Consider the following 22627-nt stretch of genomic DNA (forward strand, 5'->3'; position numbering starts at 1 on the left):
AGCACTGCTCAGATGAACCAAGCAAAGCAATTCATTAGCAAAGCGCTTACTTGGCAGAAATATGAAAACACAAACATTGTTCACACTGTTAGAAGCTAAGCACTGCGAGGAAAGACACTACCCAAAACACTTGAGCAATATAGCGTGGTTTAGTAGGCCCATTAGGATGCAGACATTTGATTCTTTCAATTTTTTTTTCTAAATACTTAAATGAAAAATCCTAAAGTTTTTAAATGCTTCCCTCTTATCGCAGGAACTAAACTTCATAACTGAAGTTATGAATGTTTCTTTTATGGATATATCTGAAATTAACATTTGAGTTCAATTTTTTTCTGGGTTGTAATTCATTTATTAGTCTTTTTAATCAGTGATGCTGGTGAAATGATTTGTTGCAGCTCAGTGTGTTCAATCTCCCTCAGCCACTACTGATACACTGTTTATATCACACATGTTGAACTTGCTGTTTAAGACTGATATCCTCAGGAAATCAGGCTTACTAAATCATTATTGTTTATGTGTGTGTTTGTCAGCTTTGCCTCCCTAACTTTAAAATCCTTCAGTCAGTTTCATCTAGACAGAAAAGGGAATGATGTGAAAAAAAAAATGTAGACTTGTGCAAGTATTAGAAAAATTGAGGCAGGAGGAAAGACTACCAAGGCTGTTTTATGATTTCAAATTTTTATTAGATATCAACAAGTACACAGGAGAGTGAGCGTTTGTAAATTCTCTACTGCAGGGGTATAAGACACAGTCATTAGAAAACCAAACCAGGCTTCATTACGGTCAATGCTCATGGACATAGCTGTTAAAAGTTAACTTTTAAAAATTATTCCAGAACATAAGATAAGTATTCTGCTACATTAGGTTAGTTAGCTAGATGACTTGATAGCTTAACATGTTTAGACAAAGTAGTGAATTGTGAGTGTTACAAAGAACTTATCAGTAAAGGGCTATGGAAATAAAACTTAAAAAAAAAAATCATGCAGATGCAAAATTTCTTCTGTACAATACACAGCGTGAAAATTATTTCAGAGCTCTAAATCTACATGCACAAAGGTTGTGTTAGGTAGCACTTTGGAAAAATACTTGCCTTCTATCAGAGGTGATCTGACCTACTAAAAGAGAGGACTGTTTTCACCTTGGTTTCTGAATGAAAGTTTCTCTACTGGTAAGTGGTTTTTGCTACCTTAAAATAAGTAATTTAAAATAAAACATAGTTTTAGAAGTATGTTCTCTCATTTAAAAACAAAAACCTTTATTTTCTAAATGGGGGCAAGTAATAAGTTAAGGCAGATGTTGTCAAGTCATTACAAATGTTCAAAAGATGAGCAAGTGAACCCCTGTCAGCTGCAGAGCCATTTCCATTTCCAATTTTTTCATGGTCCTTGTTACAGTTTGTCGTGACAGCTGACGATAGCTTCTTTGAGATTCTGTCTGGTTTTTAATTTAGTGATAGCCACAATGGCTTCGGAACAGATGGTATTATGAGGGTTGCAGACCCAAAGGCTTACCAGAGGGCTATGAAATGCTAGGACACAAATGCAGTCTGTGATGATGCTTTGTCATGTTGATTGAATGCCTAGCCAGAATTTGGTAGGTAACAGTTGCCAGAAATAACTGTTCTTGATATAGAGTCTAAAACAGTATGACATGCTGTCAGATCTATTAAAGTAATTGATGTGTCAAACTTAATTTCCTTTAAAATTGTGATGTGATAGTGTGAGCAGCTGGTGATCTCTGCTGAAAATAAATGATGTAACTTTAGCCTGGGCATCCAAAGTCATCTCATTTGCTGCAGAATCAAACCCTAAGCTTCCTAAAATCGGAGGAAGTTTTATCAGTAGGTGCAGTCTTTCTGCCATGTGCATTACATTCGATTTAGTGTAACATTTATATCTGAATATTTTTGCTGAAGATAAAATCCATGGATGTTTAACACAATAGCTGGTAGGAAATGTTTGTATCTCAGCGGCTGCCTTAAGTTCCAGAATTCCCACTTCCCCACCAAACCCACACTGTTGCTGCAGTTTTTATCCTTGAAAGTGGAAGCTGTCACTCTCCATTTCAGCTCTTCGCTCAGTGAGCATTAACTTCCCAGTTTGCTTATTCTGATCAAATCCTAGCTTTGTGTGGGAGTGCCTTTTTTGCCATTCGTGTGTTCTTCCTGCCAACTGTGCTCCAGTGAACTAGAAAAGTGACTCAAATGGATAAGATTCTGACACTTGGGAAGGAGGATGCAAACGTGTTTCAGCTGCCTGTCAGCTGACAATAGTAAACGAAAGGAAAGGACTGAGGGGGAAACAGCATTTGGAATTACACTTTCTCTGCGGATTCCAACCTTGTGCACTAACTTATTACATAGTTCGGAAAATGGATTTCAAGAGCCATAAACCAGCCACAGCATATGATTTAACATGCTGTGCCAATCAGTGCAGTGATGGATAACCATTTATAAAAAGTCCATAACCACACTAAACTTGTGTTTTGGCTCAATCTTTAATGGGAATGTGATATTTATCATGGATGGCAAAGCTAAAATTAGTAGTGGAAATGAAAGTACGGAAGTGGTGGCAAGTACTTGCCGGTGGAAGAGCATGGAGAAGTTGGCCAGAATTCTGGAAGAACTAGTAGATGAAATAATAAATCATTACTCCAGTAATATTTAGTGAAACCTAAGTTAACAGAAGATTGTAGGATAGTTAACATACTACCTATACTTGGGAAGAGCAGTTGCAGGAGAAAAGCGTCAGTTTGATTAAAAGTGAGACTTGGAGACCCTTCAGAAAAAGAAATACGATGACTCACAAATATAAAATGCAAGAGCAAGACTGAGTATGGAAATGACTGGAGAGGACAAAGCGCTGGGGTACTAGTTGATCTAAGCTTCATCTCCATTGTTCTACAAGAGCTACATCTTCATTGTTCATGGGTTGGCCAAGCCCCACACGAGACATCATGTTGTCCAGTTATCAGCGCCATCATCTTGTCAACAGTGTAGTCTCACCATTAATTTGGTAAGCCTACGGATTTCTCCTTCCCTTATGGAAGATGGTGGTGTTCATCCTCCACTGGTTGCTTCATGTCCCCAAAATATGGAGACTGCCATGCCCAGTAAAACCAGTTGAGGCTGGCCAACAGGGCAAGTGTACCCTCAGCGTGAACTAAATCATAGGTTTCACTTGGGATTTCCTCCCAGGCTGGCCCTGTGATTCTCTTGTAATCCCAAGTAGCGTGGCTGGATGACAAAATTGGCCTGATTAGCTTCGCATCAGTGTTGTCCTTATGCACAGTGAGCACTGAGGTGACTGAACTGTAGCGCTGGAAAGTCTCTGGAATGTTTCCTGGGAGGAGTAGGAAACTTAAACGATAATATATGCTCCATGTAAACATGAGATGAATAAGCATAATCAAAATAAGGCTAGTTGACATTGGCACTGAAACAAATGAAAACAAACTGGCTAGGGAAAAATTTGGGAAGGTGATTTGAAGAGGATTCCTAGCATTTACAGTCTAAACATCGTGTGGAACAAGAAATCCTGTGCTGAGGTTGTCGGTAACAACAGGGGAGCAAAATGAATGACCTCAGAGAGCTCTTCTGATCTGATGTTAATTAAACTGAAAATACCTTATTTTTGGCAAGTTTTAAGTAAAAAATAAACAATGATCCTCAAAAAGATAGTTGTGAGAAAACCTGAAAGGCTTGTATGGAGTTGAATTATAAAAGGTAGGTGATACTTCAGTTATATTTATCTGCTTGCTTCCAGATCAGTATTAGCAAAAGCTGATTTGTTGAGGTACATTAATATTATTTTTAGCTTTTTTTATTAATTATTTTTAGTGTTTTTTCCCCAAAATACTGCTGTTTTGGTTTCTCTCTTTAACTGTCCAAAGCTTTTTTCCTTAGTTTTTAGTATATTCAACTTCTTCAGGTTTTATGAAAAGGTAAGTCAGTATATAAAGAAGTGTTTTATTTTTCTGAAAGTGCTAAAAGCCCTTTCTTAGCCAATGGTTGGGGTTTAGCTCTTCTGATCAGCGCCTGATGGTGCATAGGTGGGAGGGTGTATGCCTTGCCTTCACACTGAAAATAGTCTTCCCTTAAAGATGGATCTGCTGGCAGTTGTCCTGTCAGACGGACAGGTTAGCAGCATACCTACAACTTCTGCCTTTCATTTAAGAATCTGGGGGGGAGAAAGGGGGTGCTGGGAGGTTTTTGCAAAACACCATGAAGATGGCTCCTCCCATTGTAGTGGGTTGGGCCTGAAGAGCAGATGGCAGTTCACATTGGCTTTGAGGGCGGGGCGGAAATGGTCTTTTTTCTGGGGGTGCTATAAAAAATATATTTATTAATGCTTTATTAAAAGTAGCCTCTTTTTCTTGGAGATTATTGCAGTGCCAGTCTAGCATGTGCTGCTGTGGTGTCATAACGCTTTTGAAACAGTGACATTAGCCGTAGTTATAACTTATGTATGTACGTACTTCTATATGCAAAAGTCTCTTTGGCTAAGGGCAAAAGGAAGAAGAATGTGAATAATGTGCTTTAATCTTTGCATTTCTGTTTTATTTCAGTAATGAAAGGACTGGTCATCTTTTATCTTATACTGCAGTTCTGACTCTGAATATTTAATACAGCATTTGTCAGAATATTTGAGAGAAATGCACATGCATAAATGCAAAAAAGGTACTTCAGAAGAGTATCATTCACTTCTGATGCCTTTTCCATAGTCTCAAAAGTTCAGACAAGTAAGTGCTGGTTTCTGTAGTATTGAGTGTGTACAAGTATGGACTACAAGTGCTAGCCTGCAATATAGTGACAATCTAGCTAAAGATCGCCAAAGTACTCAATTTGAACTCTGACGGTTCTATTAATTATAAATTCTAACCACAGAACCTAGCACTGGATCTGCAACTCTGATTTTTCTTTGCTACACAAGCTATTCCCCTGACTTCAGATTGATTTCTTCATTACAACATTTGATCAATTTTTCTAATTACTGTTTCCAGAAGCCACATACCACCAAATATGTTCATTGTTATTTTATAGAAAAACTGTCATTAATGAAAAACAGCTTCTTAAAAAGCCGTTGCTTGCTATCTCTTCTTATTTATTCTTTAATTTTATCAGTGGTTGACTGGTGGACAGATGAACATGAATTTCTTGACATTAGTGATAATTTTGCGTGGAGCACAAGCTTTCAAAACCAGGAACCCTCAGACGTACTACATTGAAATCTCGTCTCTAGGCAGTGGAGTGAGGACACTGAATTCCCTCTGTCCTCAGTTCTTATGAAAAATCAAGCTTTTGCTCAAATGGTTCAATATTTACTCAGTGGGCTGACTTTGAAGCTCCTCGTTTCAGAATGTTGGTCTGAGGCTTTCTGTTTCCCTAGCCTGTTCTGCACTTGTACCATTTTTGGAGGATTTGGGGTCTTCCTCTTTTGGCTATTGAAAGCACTTCTATGTTACTCCTATGTCTTGAGTACAGAAATACAATTTTCTCTACTTCTTACCCGTTGACTCAAAACTGGTAAAATAATGGCATCAGTATCAAACAGTACCTATGAGTCTCTGTAAGTAGCATGATGATGCAGTAGTAAACCTAGCCTTGCTTTTGAAACCAGACAATGTTGAAATACAGCCACAGATTAGACTGATAAAATGGTAGGATTTCAGTACTGAATATACTGTAATTAGGTCATGCGCTTATATCTAGAAAATGTCTGCGTAGGGGAAAAAGGGTGAGTGTATGAATGACAATATACAAGAATATACTGAATTAAGGAAATTACTATAGGCCCATTTCATAAACAGCACTGTCTGTAGCTGTGATCTCCAGCACCTGTTTTCATTGCGGGTGTATGTACTTTAGGGATGCTGTACATCTGGGAAATCCTCTTTTCTCCTTTGTGGGAAAGGTGATGTGTGCTGGGGGGGGGGGCAGGGAAGACACAGCGCTGCTGAGCTTCCGGGTGGAGGAAGGTGATCGAGAGACGAAGCACCTACACTTCAGTGTCGTGGTTTCACAGCTGGGAGGAAACATAAAACATTTGCACCAGATGACAAGTACTCCAAATTCAGGACTGGCCATTGTCTGAGGACTCAGGTTGTATTTAATTATTCCCTGATACCAGTGTTGATGCAGTGCTTGCCAGAGCTGTAGCCATCTGACTTCTGGAGAATCGTCGTGCTTTTACTGTGTTTGTAGATAGAGCATATGAAATAAGACCCTCGGTATAATTTTCAAATGGAGATAAAAAGTTAGATAATCTCTGAAGTCAGTAGCTGTTTCACTCTCTCAGGTGTTTATTCCAATGTGCTTGCTATAGTCAAATTAGTTCTCGCAATATAGCGTTTTTACAAGCTGATACAAGGTTCACATAAAGTGTAAATCAAAATTACAGCAGACTTTTGCAAGATTATGTTGTCTTAATGGGAAGAGAAGTCCCCCAGGAGCTTCCATCTTGGTGGAAGGCTATGATCAGCAATTTTAAAAAAACAAACTTCAATTTTGAACCTTTCTGCATTATCAGCTGTGAACAGTAACGAACTAAAAGGCAAGCACATCCCCGTTGGAAGGGGTCAGTCATTTTCAAGGGGGTTATAAATACACAGATGCACTAACAACCACGCACGTTCCTTATTTCACGCTGGCAAGGTAAAGTTCAGTGAGTAACACAGCCAAAGTTGTTGTTTTAAAAATCTGTTGCCAAGCAGTAGGTTTTCTCCTAGCAACAAGTGTTTTGCAGCAGGGGAAGCGATTGGATACCTTAGGGGGTATGTTAGCGATGGGGGAAGGGTAAAGAAATAACAAACTGGGGTTGGGAGCTTGCCTCAGCCGTGACACAGAGCACACAGCTCAGTCTCTGGGTGTGCTGGGGGTCAAGGAAGGCGAGTGAGGGGGACAGGGCGGAAGGGACACATAGAACAGGCAATGTTTTGAGACAGGCAATGAACAAAAATGTTGGCTGCAGGTGCAGGTTCATATTTGTTCATCAGTTGCTTTGGTTTGGTTTAGTGAGTGATCAGCTGTAGTATTATTAACTGGTTGTCCTCATTTTAAAAAAAAAATCCATACTGAGCTGCAAGGAAGTTTTATTTTGAGCATATTTGAAGAAACACATTTATTATTCAAAAGAATTGCATTATTAGAGAAAACGAGTTAAGTAGTTTTGTATTCTGCATTTTGGAAACAAATTACATATACATTGCGGTTTCTTTTCCAATTCAAAAAAATTATGTATTTATTTATTTTCTGGAAAATTATCTTTACTTGTAAGTGTTGGTGGTCAATCCAGTTGTTTTTAAACGTTATTATCTGTACACCCTTCAAAATCCCTGCTTTAAAATGCATCTGTGTCTGTCACTGCAGACATAGAACTATGTTTATTCATCATTTTTCTGATGGAGTGGCTTATTTCAAACTGATGCACCATGTCACAATTTTTTGACACTTGCAGAAAATAGTTACTTACAGTGACTAAACATGCAACTGTTCTTGGTACATGCCTTTGAAAGAAGGAGTTAATAAATGATTTCTTGTGCAGTCATACTTCCATTAGGTGGACATGTTTCAGCACAAATTCATCAGCTAAAAGGAAAATAGGAGAGCATAGTATATAAATAATATGCTATTTCATACAGTTCAGCTATTCCGTAGCTATTGTTTTTGCAAGGGAAACTTTTAGCTCTGAGGGGTATTATTTAGCTAAATAAGGTCTGCATCACTCTACATAAGTGCAAAATACTGATTATAGAATACATTTGAAATGTTTATTTTTATCACAGGATGGGAAATATCAGCTGCAGAATTTTACTTATTTTTCCATATATCATGACAAATTCTTCTCGTTTTGCCTCGCTAACACTTCTTCAGTTCCATTATTATAGCATAACACTGTCAAGTCTCTGGTAAACCTTCAAGTTTGATAGATTTGTTCAAAAATAGCAGCCACCTTAACACATGCAAAATATACTGAAAAAGCAGCATGTAACAAGGGGCAGTTTTGTGATACTAAAATTACAGTGCATATGGATTTGCAATGCATACATTGCATATTAAGTTTTGTAACTGTTTATGGTCATAATCCTTGATTTTTAAGTTTTTTAGATAAGATGGGATGTTTCTATCGTGTCTTTCTGCATACCATGGTTGAAAGTTGATTCTCTCTTAGGCAGGCTGGGACTTATTTAAAAAAAAAAAAAAGAAGGTGAACTAGGAAAATTACTGGGGTTTGGATGTAGGGAGTTCTTTAGGCCTTTTATTTTAACTTTTAAAAAATCATTATTTTCCACATCTGTATAGCTCTATATCTGATTATACATTTGCAGCTGCTAGCTTATTGGGCTTCAGCAGGTCATCAGCAAACCAGTTAAGCAGTATTTCCACTGTTGTTCTGTCTCCCTGCTCTCATCATTAAAAGCAAAATCAGTCCATTTTTGATTTTCATATGCTTATAATGTTTTCTTATACTTGTTGGTTTTGCGCGGGAAGCTTTTAGCTCTGAGGGGTATTATTTAGCTCAATAAGGTCTGCATCATACAAGTTTAGAAGCTCTTTAGCAAACAAGTCACGTAATAGACCTACTAGGAAAAAACTAGTATTAATTATCTTAGCTGGTAGAACTCAAATCTCCGTAGTTGACTCTTTTGCAGGTCAACAGGTTGTGATTCTTAAATACAGTGAGCGTCTCTGACACTTTTTTGCATGTTAGGTCAGCCACGTTTCTTCTTCTCATACTCTCCATTTCTCCCAGTTATCAGTTTCCTTCTCTGCAGAGTTACAAGAGAGTTCAGTGCTGAGAGTTCAGCATCCTCTCTGAAGAAGGCAAAAGTGCAAATGGACTCATGGTCAAAGTTCTCATTATAATTTTTCCACTTCGAAATAAATTTCATTGCTTTTGAGAACATCTCCCACCTATAGTCTATAGGTTTTCTTAGAGAAAATGAAATTGTTCCTCTTGATATCAAATGAATAAAGGTAAAAATCTCAAGTGGCGCTTCTGTTGAGATTGAGAACTGTTTATTTTCCAGGAGGGGTGGAGAAGTAGTCGGACGGTTGAACCTTAAGAAAACCTTCAGCTCTCCTGAGCAGGAATTTTTAGTCACGTGGAAGAAACCACAGTGATCTTTGTAGTGTTACCTTTTTACCTTCCCCACCCCAGCCCTTGGTTATTGCAAATCTTGTTTAGCACTTTATGATAAAGCTCTAGTTTGGTGAGACATACAATGGGTGATAATTATGGCTTTAATTTTTAAAAAGTTAATTCCATAGGAAAAATTTGAATGTTAGCTTCTCATTTGCCTAAAAGCAAATTTAAAAAGTGACCTTACTAGATTCCTTTAAATGGCTAGTTTTAATCATATTTTCAAAGTCAGAAATTAGTTATTTAAGTAGTTTTCCATTTCTGTTCTGTGTTTATTTTTCTAGATTGTGTTTTCCATTGACTGTTTGGTTAATCATTATGACAGGTTAATTTGCAAAGAGAGAAAGCCCGTTTGCAGACAAAAAGATACCTTTGCAGTGAAGACTACACTACATGCTTATTTAAGGAATCATGGCTTTATACAATTGCTTATTAATTATAGAATCATAGAATCATTAAGGTTGGAAAAGACCTCTAAGATCATCGAGTCCAACCGTCAACCCAACACCACCATACCCACTATACCATGTCCCTAAGCACCTCATCTACACGTCTTTTAGATACCTCCAGGGATGGTGACTCCACCACTTCCCTGGGCAGCCTGTTCCAAGGCCTGACCACTCTTTCAGTAAAGAAAGTATCATGTTGTTCAGACTCTGAGTTATGATATTTTATTAATAAATAATGATGCATATACTAACTGAAGGTTTTACTTGGAGATTGTGTAAAGCTGCATTTGGAAACTAGAATTCATTTGAATGTTTTCCTTTTAAAAAATGCTTACATTTAGCTAATGAAAAATAACCTTAATATGTTGAACTGCAAGGGGAAAAATAACTATGCCAAAATATAATTTTGACATGTCCATTATATATCAAAATATAATTCTGGCTTATTGAAGCAGGTATTAATTGTAATTATTGATTTTACTGTGCCATCACCATAGACCAGATTTTAAAGGTATCTTGTTTATCTAGGATACAGATAGATATGTAATGACATACTGTAAGTTATCTAGGTGGAGTAAGGATTTAGGTCCTATTGAAGTGAATGCTGATTAAATATCTTGTCTTACATGCATTTGAAAATTCCATTATGCATCTTTCTGTGCCCAAAAGACTGTGAATATGGTGTGGGGTTTGTTGTTTCTTTGTTTGTTCTAAAAAAAAAAAAAAAGCCCTCATGTATTTGAAGACTTCAGAATCCATTAATTTTGTCATACTTGTTTTCTTCTTTCAGAAATATGCTGGATACCTACCATAATTTTGCTTTTTAATCTTTGTATTCATTAGTTGGACATTTCTCTGCACCTGCTTCTTCAGTGTAACCCAAGGAATCAAGAGAAAGTTGTTCTTACAACAGAAGCGTTAAGTAGTAATATTATATAGGCATGAAAATGTATCACACTCTTTCCTCTCAATGCAGTTGAGGGAGAACCTGATATTGGAACAGGAGTAGTGGAAGCTCCCTGGACCCTGTAGACAAGTCTCCTCCTCGTAACCATCAGAGCATGCCAGCTCTTCCTGTAGGACTCAGTCTTAATACTGTTTTGCACCCTGCTACTGCGAGTAGAAGGCTGTTCCAAAATCTCTCTGCTCCAATTGCCAGGAATGTTTTCACGTTTTTTTGGTAAACTTACTCACAGTCAATTTATACACATGTATTCTTGTGCCAACATTATTCTCTAAAATAGTTTTTCTCTTTTCTGTTCTCTCTACTGTTTTTATAGCAAGTAACTTCATCTCCTCTCAGCTTTTGATTTGCTAGGTTAAACAAACCAAGTCTGTTAGTCTCCTCTTGTAAATTAAGATTTTTATTGATCATCTCAATAGTAATTTTCTGTGCGTGTTCCAGTTTGAATGACCTTTGTTGAATAGAGGAGACTACATAAGGTGCCAGAGGAGCCCTACTATAGCTGTGTACGGCACAGCTGCTAAAGTCTCTGTTGTCCTTCTCTGTACTAGAAACCTCTCCTGATGTCACTTGAGTTTTCCTCTTTCACACTGGCACCTTTTCCCACTGTCATCCTGTGGTTGCCTTATATATCCAAGTCCTTCTCCCAAGCTGCTTGGTTCACAGGCATCCACCATGCTGCAGAACTTCTGTGTTACTGTTGTGTAATTTTCCACTTTGTTTTACTGACTTTTGCCATATTTCTGTTATCCTAGTTCTCATGATCAGCCTGTTGCTTTTTATATCGTATCCTCTTAACTTTTTCGTATTGTATCATCACTCTCATAATTCTTGTGATGTGTCATTAATTAAAACACCAAACATGATTAGTCCCAAGACAGTATCCAAAATACAGAAGACATAATCCCCATTCCTTAACGCATGCAAGATAAGTATAAATGAAGGTTATTCAGCCAAATGTTTTGGATGGTACATTAAGATATTTCTGTCTATTCAGACTCAATAGCTGTTTTTATGGGTTGTATTTGTGTAGGTACCTAGGAGATATAAGTAACAAATTACTTCTGTTTTGACACGAATGCCAAGGGCCTTCAGTCAGGGGTTGGGCCCTGTTTGGCTGAGCATTATAAAAACAATCCTTGGACAGATGCTTTGGCGAAATAAGCAAAGAATAGCAGTTTTGCATGTGGGGCAACGTAAAACGAAGTGTGTGATGAACAAGGGAGGAAGCACATGTAAAATCATTGACCTCCCTCTAGAGGGAGACTTTGTGACTCTGGACTGGATGAGGGAAGAATCAGCAAGATCTTGAAAATAACCTGCAGCAGAGAAGAAAGTTGGAAACGCTTTTCCCCTCTTTTTATTAATTCCTAGGGGGTTTTGTTCTGTTGTGATGTGAAGCTTGTTTAGAACCTTGTTTATAGTGGCTACAGTACCTCCCTGTCGCAGGCAGTACTCAGTAATACTCTTTTTTAGAAAGCCAGTCCCTGTAGGCTCTTGAAATTGAAAAGTCCCTGTTACTCCCAGCTCTGAGCCCCGACGATGGCCTGGGCACTGTAAAGGGCTGTTGACCTTTCTGTGAGCAGAGAGCATCTGAACTCCACAAATCTATGAGTACTGTTGATTAATCGAAGTGACTGGTATAAATAGCAATGAATTGGAGACGTGAGGCACTGCTTTCACTTTGTGTGATGATGGCACAATAAAAGTCTCTTTGTTTCTTCAGAGATTCCCTTCACTTTCTGCCTGTGCCATTTCTGATTAGAGTTTTCTCTTGGAGTTTTTTGAGTTACAAAATCAACCTCTACAATGTAGAACTGGCTAAAAGAAAACACTCTGGCTGAGACAGTTTACAACATAAAGACATCCTGAACAGACAAAAGCTGGAAGCCTTAACACTCTTAGGGGAGATAGCGGTTTGCCAAAAAAAAAAAAAACAAAACCAAAAGAACCCCAAAAGAACCCCAAAATTCTCCGCAAACAAAACATGGGGAAAAGTAATAAACAAAATTTGTACTGAGCTGCAAAATGAAAAAGCCCACACACATTAGAGGCTTTTATAACTGTGTTAGAAGCACATGTCATAAATTTATCACTTTCAGTGAAAGAGCTAGTGAAAGAGATGCAATAGCAGGAAAGATCCTGCTTTCTCCTAGCAGGATGCCAACAGTTGTCTTAAACACCTCTGTCAAGTACTGCAGCATTTTAAAATGTACAAAGAACAGATAGATTGCCTTAGAGTTGTGTAATTCCTTAGGAACTTACTGTTTTCATCATCTTTTGTAGAATGGGTGTTTTCCTACTAATATTTTTTTATGATTTACTCAAATGATTATATAGCAGTTTTTCTAATGGATTCAGGTTCCAAAATCCCTATCATATTTATTTTTTTTAAAGTTTATGTGCCTGTTTCTAAAGAGGATATAGGGAGAAGGCATTCTTGCCAAGTCTGAAGGTGTGAGCCATATGTCACTTAGGTACCCTTCTGTGTTTCTGCAGAGTGGATGTGTTGTTCAAGCCCATCTCCAGCCATAAAGCAAGAGACTTAACGTTATTCTGCAGATAAATGTTGTCTGTACATCTGCTGCTAAATAGGTAAAGGCCAGCACTGGTAGCTTCAAGATTTTGTTTCCAGTTAGGAAGCAAGGGAAAATACGCAGTGAAGGACAAGGATAATTTGTATTGATTTCTGGGAAATCTTAGAGGAGTTTTGTTTTGGGGGGTTTTTAGGGTTTTTGTTTTTAGTGGTTTGTTTTTTTCCTGAAGGGTTTAGTACAGAGAGCAAGCATATGCTGACAGCTGGTAAACTGGAGGTCAGTTTTATTGGATGGGTGATGGTGCGAGGTCACTGAAGTATGTTGCTGTCTGATAGGCATGCCTGCTCCGTCTCCCTGTGGTCTGTACTGTAATGCTTAATAGAGCAAAGTCAAGCAAGGACCACAAACAATTTGAAATGTTCTGTGCCTCAGAATTTTAATGAAGTCATCCGGGAAGGAGATTTACAAACTGGACACTCACAATATATGACATCTGACTATCATTCTGAGGAAGTTAATGAATCAGAGGGTATTATGTCTTCTTTCTCTAGATCTCTTGTTTGAGCTCAGCCCACAGCTATAGTGATCAAATGTCACCGTCCTTTTGATGCTCTGCATGAAACTAGTCTCATTTTCTCTGCATTGGTTCTTTGGAAGGAAAGCTCATTGCCCCAGTGCTGCTGCCCAAGGCAGCAGTCTTCATACCATCCCAGCCTGAGACACCAGTGAAAGACTGACTTTTGGGAAACTCTCCCTCTAAAAAGCTGTTCCTTCAAAACATGAGGGTACAGGATGCGACCTGATTGCCCATGCAAGAGCAGTTCCTTCACTAGTGCTAAATAGCTTATATTCTTAGAAAAGTATAACGGCAGGCAAACAGCTAGTATTTGCTCTGGTTCTATTACCTCGAAAATCTCAGCTACACTTTTTTCCATACAGAATAGGGCAGATGTGACATAACATGTTTCTGTTCCCATCAACAGGCTTATATCTGCAAAATTTGGTTGTTTCTTTTGGTCTTGAAAATGCAGCTTGTATCCTTAGCAAGCGGGGAAAATAGTCTGGCATATTTGGGAAAAAAAGTATTACCAATATTCAAAGAACTCACATGTTTAATTAGTATAAAATACACAAATCCTCAGGAAGATTTTTAAAAACTAGAGAATCGTGTCTCAAAAATTAAGAACATTTTAATTTTACTAAGGTTAGGTGCATGCAGCCAAACCACCTTTGTATATTCCACCTCCTTGCTTCATTTTTTGCAGTTTCACATCTGATATCTACCAGTCACTGACAATCACTTTCCTGCAGGGAAAAGACACCAACCCTGAGAGTTATTTGATTTTTGGATTGGAAGTACTGTTCAGTCGCTCTGGAAATGCTGACTCACTTGACATCTCAAAAAAAATCTAAAACCAGAAAAGCCCTCTAGCACCTTTATGTGAGAATATCTGCTAGGCTGATAGAAATTAGCCTTCATTGCATTTATTTATTTACTTGCCAATACTATAGAGCGCTCTTTATATTGTTCTTCAGAGCATGGTCTGCTCTGTTGCTCTGTAGGATGCTAAAAGACGTTCTAGTGGGCAGAATTCCAGAAACATATGGTGGATAATTCAGGGGTTGCACAGAATTTCAGTACTTTCTAATCATCGGCGCTTAGGTTGATAAGGATTTGAGGGACAGATGTATAGAGAGAAATAAAAGAACTCATGGTCCAAGGAGTGGGGGCTAGGAGGGGAGAAGTCACAAGGAATCTGTCAGCATGTAATCAGGACGCCTCTCTGGAAAACAAAGATTTGTGGTCCGTATGCATTTTGCAATACAGAATCACAACGTAAAAATGCATAACATCGTTAGGATTATTATAATCCCAGAATAAAGCTCTCTTACGGGTGCATTCCACAACTTTTCTGGCACAGTGACATAGCTGAATGTGATGGATGGAGATTTCCACTGCCTCATTCAGTCCATATCCTAGTGGGTTTGGACATCCTCTTGGATCGTGTGGTGTTGAATTGGATCCCATCCCGCAGAGGAAGGCAAAGAATCTGTGTCTAGGAAGCTCCTGAGGAAGTTACCTGCCTGCTGGACCTTTATAATTGGTGCAATATTAGTCCCAGCACACTTCCCGTTCCGAAGGTTGAATCAAGTATCATGGCTGTTGCCCATTGGGCTGAACTCGGTTCTGTTACTGCCATCCCTGAGAGCTGGTGGTGCCGTGTGTATGATCTCAGATGTTTGTAAGACATGAGCTGGGTGCTGAGATGTGCAGGCAGGATATGAACACTTCAGGGCACACACCTTAGTAGGGCTTCAGACAGGGGAGCTTGCCACAAAAGCTCAGGTACTTACTGATTTTTGGTGGTTGAGTGGAGTTTTTGTTGTTCAACTCAGTTTTTGCATTTCAGTGTCTTTGTTTCCTGTCCAAAGCCACTTAACTCCTTGCTGATGTGGAGTAGCCTGTTCCAGTCCTGCTTCAGGTCGTTTCTTTTCTTTTTTTAAAAAAAAAAAGGTATTATGTAGTCTATAACACTTTGAACCCAAGAGCTACCTACACTTATTTCACTGTTGCGACATATCATTTGAGCTTCAGGAAAGTCCTACTGGCCAATCTCAACCATTTTTCCTTTGTTTTCTTGCAGGCTCTGATACTTCACCAGCTCGGGCGCTATAGCTTGGCGGAGAAGATTCTCAGAGATGCCGTCCAGGTGAACTCCACAGCCCATGAGGTCTGGAACGGCCTGGGAGAGGTGCTGCAGGCTCAAGGCAATGATGATGCCGCGACCGAATGCTTCCTGACGGCGCTGGAGCTTGAAGCTAGCAGTCCCGTGGTCCCTTTTACCATCATTCCCAGAGTCCTTTGAGAGGGCATCTTGATGAACCGATTCTCGTCTGACTTCTGAGTGAGGAAACCCAGTGCATCAGGCTGCCTGGTAACTGGTTAGTTTGAAAAACTTTAGAGCTACAGGTAACAAACTCCAGTCTTTTGCGGGGAAGTGGCCAAAACAGTGACGTGATGCAATATATTAATGTTAGACTGAGAGGACAAAATGGCTAGCCAGAAGCAAATCACTCATATCGCCTACATTCTTGCCCTAGTAGTTTTAAAACATCATTATATTGTTCATGGATGATGTGCCATATTTTGTTAGTGATACTTGAGTGTTACATAAAATTATAATGGAATCAACTACCAAATATAGAATAAGTTAAAATTCAGTGGCAGAGCAGACTATTTTTAACAAGGCTGTTAATAAAACTGTTCTCTTCCTGCCTCTCAACCTCTTTTGGCCCAAAGTCAAAATGTGAATTTTCTGTTTCCATCTCTATTTTAGTCCAGGCCAGAAAATCAGTTGAGTTCTTGTTTTGAGTTGTTAATAACTGTGATGTGTGGCTAACTGTTATCTCTATTTAGAGCAAAGGCTGAGTACAAGAATATTTATATTTTACCAATGTATGCCTGTTACAAAAAATATATTAGTTATTTAAGTTTAACTTTTTTATGTGAATTCAGAGTTTATTTATCAATGGAAATATGTAAAAAGAAGCCTCAAATGGAATATTTACCGACATTCCTTATACATGACCCACACTTGGCTAAATGGGAAGATTATGTTAATAATAAAATGATTTTTAAATGGAACCTTTCCTGTGTCCTGGTTAAGAACCCAGGGGGAAATAGATGGCTTGTGAACACATTTTTGTGATGTGGGGCCTGTGGCTGCCTGGCCTCGAAGATGAATGACACAAAATTAAATGCCCTGAGGCCCATCTAGAGAAAAGAAGCTGCTATACTCTTTGCCAATGGTATTGTTATCTTAGATTTCAGGTTTCCTTAAATCTTCACTACTTCTTTTTTATTCCTTCCAGTCCAGCTCTTGATGAAGCCAGATTACTCTGCCTCTACATAATACATGGACATTTACATATACCTTGGTAGTGCTTGGGAAGAGCATGTTAAATATTTACACACTATTCTTCAGTTTTCTTTACCTGTCTTCATAGTTCTTTCTCAACATCTCCTACACTTTGCGTCCCTTGAAGGAAGAGTTGGCCGGTAACATATTGCTGCTATATCAGTAGTAATAGGGCCAAATGTTTAGTAGACAAACACTTGCCGGAATTTCTCTGGGATGTGTGGAGAAGAGTCGTTCATTGCAATGAATATTCAGGGTGCATGAGCTGGGGTAGTCTAGTGTCTGCTCATTTACAACTCAGGGCTCGTATGGAGCCTGGGAAGAATTCCAGGTTCCCTGTTAGGCTGGGTGCTCCGTGGTATTTGCCTGATTTGTCACAAGAAACGGTTTTAAAGTGCTTAGCACAAGATAGCAGATGATTCAGAAAAATAATGGCAAATGTTTTTCTTTGTCGCTCGCCAGAGAGCTTACTCACCTCAAATGCATGGAGGATCCTCACTGCGACAGGCTCTGCGCTCTCCAGTGAGAATCTCCAAATGGCAGAAGACTTAAACTTGGGGGAGCTCTTCATTTTTGCCTCTCTTTTTTTCCCCCTGGCATTTCATGTGCCTTTTAGGCTGAGGCTACTTTCAAATTCTATCTGCTTAGTGCTTAGACCATATGTTCTCTGTAAAATGGACCAAAAGGCTGCAATAGGTAGTGTTTTCAAATCTATTTAAAAGCCAGTAGAAATTCTGTCATCTTGCTCACTGCAAAAACATCCAAGTTTTCCTTCCCCCTTTAAAGCCTGTTTTGCATGTTTTCGTCCTACCGTCCTTGGCTTTTTTTTCTCTTTTCTATTTGCCAACTGTTCTCTCTTTTCTAGTCCCAGCTCATAATACATGCTCTGGCCCTGCTGTCTTTTAGCGCCCACTGTATGGTACCTGGTGTACCAAAAGATACTGCAAAACCTTTATTTGTTTAATTCAATTCTTCCTGAGCCTTTCTGCTATCACAGTTCAGTTACTTAAATTTGTAATACCTTTCACAGACATGCTCCTTCACAATATTTATTCACCTTTTATTATAATATTAAAGCTTTTCTAACAAGGCACCTAGATCTGAGACTGGTGGTCTTTCTCAAGAGAGCTTCAGACGAAAGTGGAAAATAGGAGAACTCTGTAATAGCAGAATTTACCTTTGATTCTTCTCATTTAATTTAAAGTCCTGGCCTCTTTTGATAAACTCCCGAAGCGGAAAGGTTAGCAGTCTAATTGTGTCGTATCTTTTATTAGTGGAGAAGTTGTCACCACTGTTGTGTGTATCAGGTGAACCTGAATATCTGTTTCATTTTTCTTACACTGGAATCATTTTCACTGTAAATCCACAAGCTTCTACCTCTTGGGAATAGCCTCAGCTACCTATTTTTAAAAATGGATTATCACTGTAAGACTGTACGTTCAGGAATTTTCAGGCAGAAGTGGAAATCCTTGCAGCATATGAATTAAACAGCAACACTTGTTTAAACATAGTTTTCAACTCAAGAAAAAAGTTACTAGGTTTTACAGCTGTTTTTTTTTTTTTTTTTAAATGGAGTAAGAAGGCCAAGAATATTTTTATATCTATTTTAGTTGATATACAGAAATATCTGCCTTTTGCAATCGCTCTCAGACCGCGCTGGTATCTCAGTCACAGGAGTGAAGCAAGTGATGCCAGTGTGAACAGCCAGCGCCAGGGAAGTATTCCCCTTGGTGCCACTGGGTCAGTGTCATCTGCGCGAGGGTTGCTCTTGGACTTTGTGGCTGACCAAATCTCTCTGTGGATACACAGATCTATGTGTGCTCTTGCTCCCCCAGCCTGTGTCACAAATACTAGCTGTTCAGATGAACGGTGAGATAAATCAGGGGCTGATCCAGTTGAAAACTAATCCAACCCCTTGCTCCCTTGCCCCAGGGTTTTACCAAGCTTTGGGTAGAAGCCTACTAAAGGCTTCAGGTAGTTCTTTCATCTGATTTACTGCACAAGTAGTAACGCTAACGTGCAGAAGAGAAGAAAGGACTTCCCCTCCACACAGCAGCCCGTATTCGCACCAGTTTAAAATGGTTTTTAAATTGCATTGTCAAGCGCTCTAACTGTATCGTTATAATGACAAGTTGCACAAGCTTGAGATCTCCAGCCTTTCAACAGGGATCAAATACGCTTCTCTCATCCGTAAGACTGGAATAGCAGGTTTCAGAGGAGACTTCCATTACTCTGCAGTGTGCTTGTGCTACTCAAAACGATTAACATTTGGTGTATTAAGCACATGCTAGAGTGTAACAACAATCTCTGTTGTGCATGATGAAAGGTCTGACTGTGCAGTGCTTACAATAAGAAAACTTATCATTCAAGTAATTGTTTAATCTATAATTTTGGTGCAGATAACCATTTTTACTCCACAAATTATTTCATTTCTTTTTTTTTGCATTCATGATTGATAGGGAATCACAGGAACAAGAGAACTAGTCCAAGCAGAACTAATCCAACTGGATCTTTGAAAACTTTTGTCATTAATTATATGCATTTTAAACATCAAAGGCTATTTTTAAAAATGCTATAATTTTCCTTGAAAATCTTTTTTCCTGAGTAGACTGTTCTACTCTGGAATGATCTATAAGCCTGGGTATATCAGCGGTCCAGATTTACCTGGCTAATTCTTTGTTTGTTCAGTTGTCAGTTAAAATGACTTTTTTCTTAACTGTCAATCTGGCAATCATCCTCTCTCTTCTCTAGCATCAAGTTAAAAACCTTGTATGCTAAAATATGCTTTCAGCAAGTACACTTCTCCAGCATTTCATCTATTTAACCTCATCATCTCCAAACTGCCTTCTCTGATCCCACTGGCAGGCTATGCTGCACTTCGACATGCATCTATATTATCACAAAACACTAGCCGCTAAGAATCCTACTGGCGGACAATAGGGAAGACAGTGAATATTCAGCTTTTGGCTGCATGGTTGTCGTCGCTGATTATGTGAAACTTAGTGGGAACTTCTCAGACTTGCAAAGCCAGCAAGCGGGCTTGAAAAGATGGGACAGTGAAGTTAAACCTAAAGAGAATCAGAAAGAAATGCAACCCCAAGCTTCTTTGGGAAGAAGAGTGCATGTGGGGTGGGTGTTGGTCAGACTTTGTTCTTCCCCATTTCAGGGATGCATGGTCCTGACAGTCTGGTTTGCCACCACCTTGGTCACCTGGCCTTTCTAGTTCCCAGTTTAAAGCACCTTTAGTAGCCCAAGTGCCTAGTCTCCCTAATTATTATTTCAACGAGAGAAAACTGTACCTTTTAATTTCTATATCCTTTGAAAAGATGTAACCACTTCTGGCCGGCTCCTGTTACGTACCCAGTCATGGGTCGGACAAGCACTAGACACCACTGTACTGTCATTTTTGCCTGGACATTTTCAGAGTACAACGGCTGTGATCTTTTGGGTGTGGTCTGTAAGGCATGGCAGGAGCACACAGCAAAGCTCCCGAAGGTACGAGGGAGAGTGCTTTTGCCTTTCTAAATATGCCTTCACTTAGAAAACTTATTTGGAGGAACTGAGTGTAAAAACCTATTTTGGACATTAAAGGGTCGATGAAATGTGTCATTGTTGTGCGGAATTCTTTTCTTTTGTGTCCTTACATGAGGCCTCATACAATCTCTCCTCTGTAGGAGAGATTACCCTTCTCTGCTTCACCTAGGTTTAAATCTCTAGAGCCTGCTCCCCCCATCCACACCAGAGTAGCGTGACTAGCTCTTGGCTCCCTCTCTGCCTCTAAAATTGCCTCCCCAAGACAGTGACACTCTTCAGTATGAAATTACGGAAGATGCCCCATCGATCTGGCTTGAAAAAAATAATCGGCAGACATAATAAGGTAATGGTAATACTTGTTGGTTATTATCATAGCGACGTGGCTTTAAAAAGGTGTGGAGTCAGTGGTTTTCTGTTTGCTTCTATAGCTGAGCCCCCCTCTGGGAGGACTGTGAAGCTGGGGCTCCCTCTGGTTTTTACAGCCGAGGAACAAACACCTGACGCGCATGTGTGTCCTTGGGCTTGCCACAAAAGAGAAAAAGGGACTTGCTTACAATTTGTTTATGTGTATTTTTTCTACTCGCATGCACGTGCTCACAGGTTGCAGAAAGCCTCGGTTATGGGTGCATTTTATACTCACGGCAGAAAGTTTTGAGAGGACTCGAAGTTCCTCTGCGAGTTCACTTCAGCTCCTATAAAGCTGTTTCCTCTATAAACAGGCTTTGCTTTTCCGATAGAAAGTTGGTGGTGCCAAAAAAGGAAATTCTGACCCCAATTTTCACTTCCAACGCGTGTCAGATGTGTATCAAATAATGAGCCTGAGACATTATTATTAGTGCAGGTTTTCCCGGGATTGTTGTTTTCCAAACAGCACTGACTACTAATGTAGGACTGGAGGGGGCAACAGAGGCCATAAAACATAACAAGTTGCTTCCCTTTTGACTACCTTGCAAAAATAGCTCTTTATCTGGACTAAAACAGCAATCTTCTGAACAATTTTTTTTTTTAAGGGTCCCTTCCAGAAGGGTGGGCTTTTTTCTTTCTTCTTTTTAATCTTGCAAGCAAGTGTTTAGCGTAACAAACTCCTGGGTGCTGGAACAGGAACCCTGCAACCTGCAGGGCTGGTCCTATGACCGAAGCCCCCAGCGACTGCCTTCACTGACGCAGGACCTACATGCTCTTAGGCTAAAATGACTTCTTCCCACATGCGTCCTTCAGGAATAAGTCCTGCTTGCTTGGTGATCCCATTGCCCTGCTTCTGTGGTACTTCCCCACGCTGGTGGCCAGCCTGCAGGAAGCCAGGTTTCTAGAGCAGGTGCTCCTGCCCACCGCCCCTGCCTCCCCGGACAGGAGTTGCAGTAAATCACAACACACCTGTTTGCGAACCATTGCTTCATGATCTGTGCTGAGTCAGCCAGCATTGGCGTCTGAGAGATTAAAAATAAAAAAGGGAGTAGGCACAAGCTCTTCTGGCTTATGAAAAGCCCCAGAGAGGGCCCACCAGCAGATGCAAACGAACCTTTGTACTGTTTCCATCTTCTACTGTCAGAGAACTCTGGCATGTTCTTCATGGTCTGTTTTGGGTTAGAGGCTTCACCTGAAGGATCATGTACTGCAAGGCTGAGCTTCAGCAACAGGAAGGGTTAACCAAAACATGTCTTGGATGTCAGGTTATGGTGCAACTTTATCTTATGCCTGACCCAAACCAACGGCAGCTGCTGCTGAACAGGAGACCTTGTCCCTGCATTTGCTTTGCTCCCATCGTGTTACGTCTGGTGAATGTGAGGCTACAGGGTGAGTCAGACCAGCTCACCGTGCTCACGGCCTTTACTTTTGGGGTTGTTTTTTTACTGCAGGGGAGGCAGTGGAAGTGGGGAGGTGTTGTGAGCCCCTTTCAGAAATAGCCAGCAATTAGGTAGGTTGGATTATGCCTATTGAAAACCTGCACTGTTTCCCTCACTGTTTTCATCAAAACAAAGGCTGAAGTAGGGAGGCAGAGCGCGAGTTAGTTGGTCTGGCAGTTCCCAGCTGGGTCTCGCCCACATGGAACTCGCAAGGTAGTTTTCCCATCCTGTCTGCAGAG

The 22627-nt window shown here is 39.7% G+C and overlaps 1 protein-coding gene across 11 annotated transcripts in view; it reads left to right on the forward strand.

Annotated features, from left to right (window-relative positions):
• The window catches only part of TTC7B (tetratricopeptide repeat domain 7B), a 149613-nt gene extending 132877 nt beyond the window's left edge, over positions 1 to 16736 (forward strand). For all 11 annotated transcript variants that reach the window (XM_075151276.1, XM_075151288.1, XM_075151274.1 and 8 more), the window contains one exon: positions 15736 to 16736. In XM_075151276.1, coding sequence (XP_075007377.1) covers positions 15736 to 15957 — 222 coding nt within the window. In that variant the 3' untranslated portion in view covers positions 15958 to 16736. The remainder of the gene's footprint in view (positions 1 to 15735) is intronic.
• Positions 16737 to 22627: the final 5891 nt, after the last annotated feature.

This window comes from Calonectris borealis, chromosome 5 (genome assembly GCF_964195595.1).
Source record: "Calonectris borealis chromosome 5, bCalBor7.hap1.2, whole genome shotgun sequence".
NCBI lineage: Eukaryota > Metazoa > Chordata > Aves > Procellariiformes > Procellariidae > Calonectris > Calonectris borealis.